The sequence below is a fragment of the Sardina pilchardus genome, chromosome 1 (genome assembly GCF_963854185.1).
Source record: "Sardina pilchardus chromosome 1, fSarPil1.1, whole genome shotgun sequence".
Classification (NCBI taxonomy): domain Eukaryota; kingdom Metazoa; phylum Chordata; class Actinopteri; order Clupeiformes; family Clupeidae; genus Sardina; species Sardina pilchardus.
The window spans coordinates 39449863-39456218 of NC_084994.1; the positions used below are offsets into that span (position 1 = coordinate 39449863).

Consider the following 6356-nt stretch of genomic DNA (forward strand, 5'->3'; position numbering starts at 1 on the left):
GTCAATAATTGGTTGCTCTGCCTACTCGTCTCTGTCCGTCTCTCTCTCTCTCTCTCTCTCGCCCCCAATCCCTGATCCCTCTACCCATTGGCTTCCCAGGGTCTATTTTTCATATGCATCCCATAATGACCGTCCATTGGTTTCATTCTTCTCCCCCACCCCTCCCACCCGCGCGCTCGCTCGCTCACCGTCCTGCCCCTGTCGTGCGTGTCTGAGTCCATCTATCGCACTGACGTTCAAGTTCGCTGGAACGTCACGTCCGCACTTGAACTTGCAGCAGCTCAGGGGGCTTCTCTGCCACCCTCCTCATCTGCTCTGTCTCTCACTTTCTTTCGGAAGGAAAAGCCATGAAGTCCGTAGCGCCGTGTGTATGGTGTGCGCCTCCCTGGTCTAACCTGTGATTATTATTTTTTTTTGCCGTATTTTTTCCCCTCTTTGGATGTCCAGCGCATCGATGAAGACGTTTTCTCCGTCCGGAGCCTCCTTTACAAAGACTTTGGCATTCCCAATGTGATCCAAGCTGAAGGCTCCAATTCTCACCATGTCTCGCCGCAAGCAGGGCAAACCCCAGCACTTAAGCAAGCGGGAGTTTTCGCGTAAGTTGAGGGCATTTTTTTTTGCTGTTTTGAATGTTTGTTTATTTCCCCTCGGTGCTGCATGACTCGTGGGGCAACGTAGATGATACTACGAGTACGAGCGTACTCCATGGTCCACCGTTCGAGCTTAGGACACGGGACTCCGGGGGTGCTCCGCTGTGGACGGACCGAAACTGAAAAGTGTTTGGCGATAAAGAGCAGCACCTTTACTCAAATGCTTTGTCTTAGTTTATGTTATGACTTAAGTTATATGAAACCATTCCAGTAGCATATCTGAAACCATTGCTTTGAGAATGAGCAGATATTTCAAGAATATGATATTGCAGAGCGGACCATTGAGGAGCTTACTAATGTCTGGTAAACATAACTAATACATTATCCAACGCAGTGATCTTGCGGTATAGGCTTAATTTGGCTTAAGAGGAAATCACATTAAAATATATTGGTTTAGTTCAACAACTTGTTTTAAATGGAGAGGACGGCGAACAGTCATAGGCTCAGTTGAATGCCAAACCATTTTTTTGTGGTTTTATGCGTGGTGGACATTCAACACGAAAGATGGATAAAGGAAAATAGAAACCAACACAAAGCTTACAGTTAACTAATTTCGTTACGGCTAATTTTTGTTTTAACCATCTCTAATCGCATAGGTTTGAGAGGTTTTTCGTAACTTTAGTGTGGAACTGTCTTTAATCTGGGTGGTGGTGAGCAAAATATGTTATTGTGGGTTCGGTGACGACTAAAACAGATAGGCCTATCAAGAAAGTGTCCCCTTAATTTATGTTTTTACCTGAAATATCTCTTTGAGAATGCTTTTACTCTGCTCTAGACGCACTGCATAGACTAGGCTACGACCACACGAAGAGCATATTGCCGAGACCACTTCATTGTAGACAATGCGTTTGTCACCAAAACCCTGAATGTTCTTAAAATCAGATCATGCATTCAAACTGCACAATGCTAGTAACTGGCTGACTGATTGGATCTCAGTAGGGTATGGTTCGGTTCGGTTCTCGTTCTATGAAAACGATCTTGCACGCTCACGTTGGGCCACCTCAAGTTGCGTTCGTGCAAATGCGATCGATAGGGGGCAGAAAATTGTCAAGGGGCTGTATGTGAACTTGAACTTGATACAATCGTCTTACACACCACGTATTCTTAAATCTGTCACTCAGTTGATATGATGAAAACAGAATCGACAAATTGCATGTAGAAATGTATTCCATAGATTTGCAGCCTTGCGCATTGTAGCCTAAATGGCGGGCACAGTCGTCCCGGGTGCTGCCCATAACCTCAAGCGGTTGGGAGGCAAATTCCTCAAGAAACATTTACAGAGGCTTCGGACACAATAAGACAAATATCTTTTGAAGTTTCAAACTTTCGCACCACATGGTCTTCGCTAGCGATAGCCATGGGCCAGTTTGCAGTGAAAACTGTTTGGCGTGCTTTCTCGGTTTATTGGCGTGGCAGTTGCATGCAACTGAATGTTTATGTTCTATGGGGGTGGAGTGAAAGGTGAACCTGGCTTTAACCTCATCTGGGCGCTCATCTAGAGCGGCTTACTTACTGAAGATAGGTCCTTGAGAAACGGAAACGGCTTCGGTCTTATTAATACCGTCAAAATGCGCTGGAATGTCGCACGGGCCCCCTCCCGCCCGACCTGACACGGAATCAAGGGCAGCCCAGCACCAGCGGCAAGAATTCCCTTTATCTCAATATCCCAGTTTGGAGTGTAAGATGTCGTTCTGATTGCTCTTTCATATGCTGTCTGTCTCGGCGCCTTCTGGGACCTACCCCATATACGCCCCTCAATATCTAACCTCAGTAGTTCAGAAGATCCCAGCACTTCAACTAAATGGGTTCCAATCATCTTGAAGTCAAATTAAAATCTATTTTTTGATTCTCTGAGGTGTTAAGTTCATTAAAACGTGAGATTGGCTCCGTGATAAAGAGGGTCAAGCTACTTAACTCTGCTCAGCGACTGAGCAACCCTGGCTCTCTTTCATACACTGGGCAGTCAGTCGTGGCTTTCTTTCTTTCTTTTTCTTTCTTCCTTTCTTTTAATTCTATCTTTCTTTCCCACTTCCGTTTTTTCTTTCTTTTTTTCTGTTAATCATGTGTTAACACGTTGACTTACTTTGCATCTATTGAAAAATATCAATATGCTATTGCTGCCATCCACACAGTCTTTCGTAAGCAAAACCTCAATTTCCAAGTGCCATTTTATCCTCTTCCAGCCAAAACATCAACAATTAGAAAGTAGAACAAACATTTACTGGACCATACATAATGAATAATGACTATTTGTACTGGACTTCAGCTCTTTGCTTTTCTTAATATTCAGATCTTTACAAATCTTGAAAAATGAATGCCCCTCTGACATTTTAGTACATAGAGACCTGTGTACCTCTTATTAGTCTGAATGAGTCAAATGAATGTTTCACTGTTTGTTTAGAGCCACGGAAGTAACCAAAGTGACTTTCATATGTAAACTATATATTACAAGGGATTGCATTGTCCCGGGAGCAACTTTGGGTTAAGTGACTTGCTCAGGGGCACAACGGTGGAAGCCGGGAATTGAACCCACAACTTTCAGGCTTCTGCACGCTAGTCCAGCTCCTTAACCACCACTACACTACCACCGCCCCTAACTAGTCGTAAAGAAGTCATCAGAATGCAGTTTGCCTATAGTAACCTGTGGTAGTAGCCTTTGTACTGCTGTGTTATTGTGGAGAGTTGACCTGTGTTGTTCTTCTCACCTGTGGTTCCATATAGCCGAGCCTGTGACAGCCGACCTTCCTGAGGATCCCCATGACGATGCCCGCCTGCTGCCGGCGGCCGCCTCCGCGCTGCCCAAGGGCGAGCCGGACCTCCTCACGTGCGGGCCGTGCCACGCCCGCTTCCCCCTGTCCGACATCCTGCTGTTCATCGAGCACAAGCGCAGGCAGTGCCACGGCCGCCTCTGCCCGGAGAAGGACCTCGGCAGCAGCAGGCCCCGCTCGCCGTCGTCGTCGTCGGTGTCGCTGCCGGCCACCCCCTCGTACCTGGCACCCCGTGCCATCATCGCCCCCGGGCGTCGCGGACGCCACCCGGCGGAGGCGGCGATCCAGGTGACGCCGCACGACCACAGGGATAACTTATCCATGGCCTCCCCCGGAATATGTCCCAAACAGGAGCACATGACAGGTACGTGACGCGTCGCGGAACGGCACTAGTTGGTTCGGTTCGTTGGTTCACTAGTTGGATCGAGTGACCTTGACCTTGAACCCTGCCACCCTGTCCCAAGGTCGTTGTTCCGTCATAGCACGGATCTGAGGATCCAAAAAATCCCTCATCTGTTCACTTCACACTGAATACGTTTGTATTGAGAAACCATATGGAATTGATACAGTGTTAGTATGTTCTTCTCCATGCTTATGGATGTGAGAGCAGAAGAAGAAACATAGTCCTTGCAGATGTCTGAAATGGTTAAGCCGCCACCAGCGAGCGGGTTTTTCAGACAGTGTTGAAGTTGTTGTTATTGGACAGTGACAGTACGGTCTCGCGTTTATGATCGTATAGATTCCTGGCAACAGGAGCGGTCATGAGTTGCAAAACCGTTCTCACCTCTCCCTCGTCATCTCTCCATCTTCAAGCTTCTTTCAAGAGCAAAAGAAAACAAATTGAGAGAGAGAGAGGGAGAGGGAGAGAGGGGAAAGAAAGAGAGAGGAAAGAGAGAGTGAGAAAGAGGAGTGCAGAGGAAAAGAACAGCGTCTCCCTGACCACAAATGAGAAATATCTCTTGGCGGTTCCAGCTCGTCTCATGTGGGACTGACAGATGGAGCTGAGTTTCCAGCCCTCTCTCTTTCTCTCTCTCTCTCTCTCTCTCTCTCTCTCTCGTGGCACTTGTAAACACTCATCTCCCAAATTCACGCTCTGAAGATGAAGGGGTAGCCAGAGAAAAAAATAAAATACACAAACACATAAATAAATAAATAAATAAAGAAATAAAGAAATGAATAAAAGAAAGCGCGGAAAGGACGGTCCTAATTATTTTCAGCTGTCAGGGCCGGGGCATTTTATTTTAGGAATTTATATTGCCACTAATTGTCACCGCTGCGCCTCGTTTCTCAAATGAGGAGAGCTGGCCACAGCCCGACCACATCCAGGATCAGCGCGCATAAACACCAGCATAAAAACCCTTCAGCAGCGAGTGGCAACGCAGCTCTAGCGTCTCACCAACGTTGGCGAGTGCCCACGTACTCCCAGGGACAGCGGCTGCTCAGGGGCCCCCGAGTCTCAGGGCTTTTTGGAAGAGCACACGAACACTCTCCCTGCCATGGTGCGTGTGTTAAGGTTAGCCTGTCCTGGCTGAGGCTTGGAGTGGTGTGTGTGTGTGTGTGTGTGTGTGTGTGTGTGTGTGTTGTGTGCGTCTGTCTCTCTGTGTGTGTTGATCTCTGAAGCACTTTTCCACTGTGTGGCTTCGGAGTGTAATGCTATCTGAGCCGGGGATTCTCTTAAGTATTTTCCACTGATATTCTTCACAGTTTGTCTAATGATTGAAAACGTTTTTGGAAAAGAAATGCAGAAGTTGGAAAATTGTTCTTGGAGGAGAAAGCCGCTGAATTATAGTTCTGGAACGTGTTTTTTGGATACATCTAGGGTATCCGTTGTCACAGGTTGATTTTATTTTATTTTGTACAGACAGAATATTTACGCTCTGCTTGAGCCTAGTTAGGAATCTCTCTCCCTCTCTCTCCCTCTCACTCCCTCTCTCTCTCTCTGTCTCCCTCTCCCTCTCTGTCCGCTCATTCTCACATACATGTTTTATGCCTCTGTCAGCTGCCTAACATGGCCGTAAAGCTAATCTATGCAGTATTGTGAAACTGCGAACATGATAGTCTGGGGTCACTGACATTATGTTACACTACAGGGCCATGTTGGTTTACTGCCTAAACCCAATGACTCCTGGCTGCTCACTGTATATATATATATATATGACTGCACATGCTCTCATCTGGAGAAGGAGCAGCCATGTTGTCCATACAGTTGGCTAGTGTCCTCTCTAGGGAGCTAGGTGGCGACTAGTATGCGGCCATGTTGTCCATACAGTTGGCTAGTGTCCTTTCTAGGGAGCTAGTGTCCTCTCTACGGAGCTAGGTGGCGACTAGTATGCGACCATGTTGTCCATACAGTTGGTTAGTTTCCTTTCTAAGGAGCTAGTGTCCTCTATAGGGAGCTAGGTGGCGACTAGTATGCGGCCATGTTGTCCATACAGTTGGTTAGTGTCCTTTCTAAGGAGCTAGTGTCCTCTCTAGGGAGCTAGGTGGCGACTAGTATGCGGCCATGTTGTCCATACAGTTGGTTAGTGTCCTTTCTTGGGAGCTAGGTGGCGATTAGTAGTATGCGGGCCTGTTAGGGAGATAGTGAAGACCGTGTGTGTATGTGGACGCACCCACGGCGTGAAGACTGTGTGTGTGTGTGTGTGTGTGTGTGTGTGTGTGTGTGTGTGTGTGTGTGTGTGTGTGTGTGTGTGTGTGTGTGTGTGTGTGGACGCACCCACCGCATGTGATTTGAGTGACGTGGGAGCATCTTTGCGGGCCATCTTGAGGGGGATTAGGGTGGACGATGGGTGACATTGTTTTACACACAAACACACATGTATACACACACACACACACACACACACTGTCTGACAGTGCAGCGTCGGAGCAGATGTCATCCATGACAGATGGAACACTGTGCAGGGTCTTGCTGTAACCGGCGGCAACTCTGCTGGGC

The 6356-nt window shown here is 47.5% G+C and overlaps 1 protein-coding gene across 1 annotated transcript in view; it reads left to right on the forward strand.

The window, feature by feature from the left end:
• Positions 1–344: 344 nt before the first annotated feature.
• Positions 345–6356, forward strand: part of bcl11ab (BCL11 transcription factor A b) — a 35013-nt gene continuing 29001 nt past the window's right edge. The window contains exons 1-2 of the mRNA XM_062544235.1: positions 345–596; positions 3372–3782. Coding sequence (XP_062400219.1) covers positions 542–596; positions 3372–3782 — 466 coding nt within the window. The 5' untranslated portion in view covers positions 345–541. The remainder of the gene's footprint in view (positions 597–3371; positions 3783–6356) is intronic.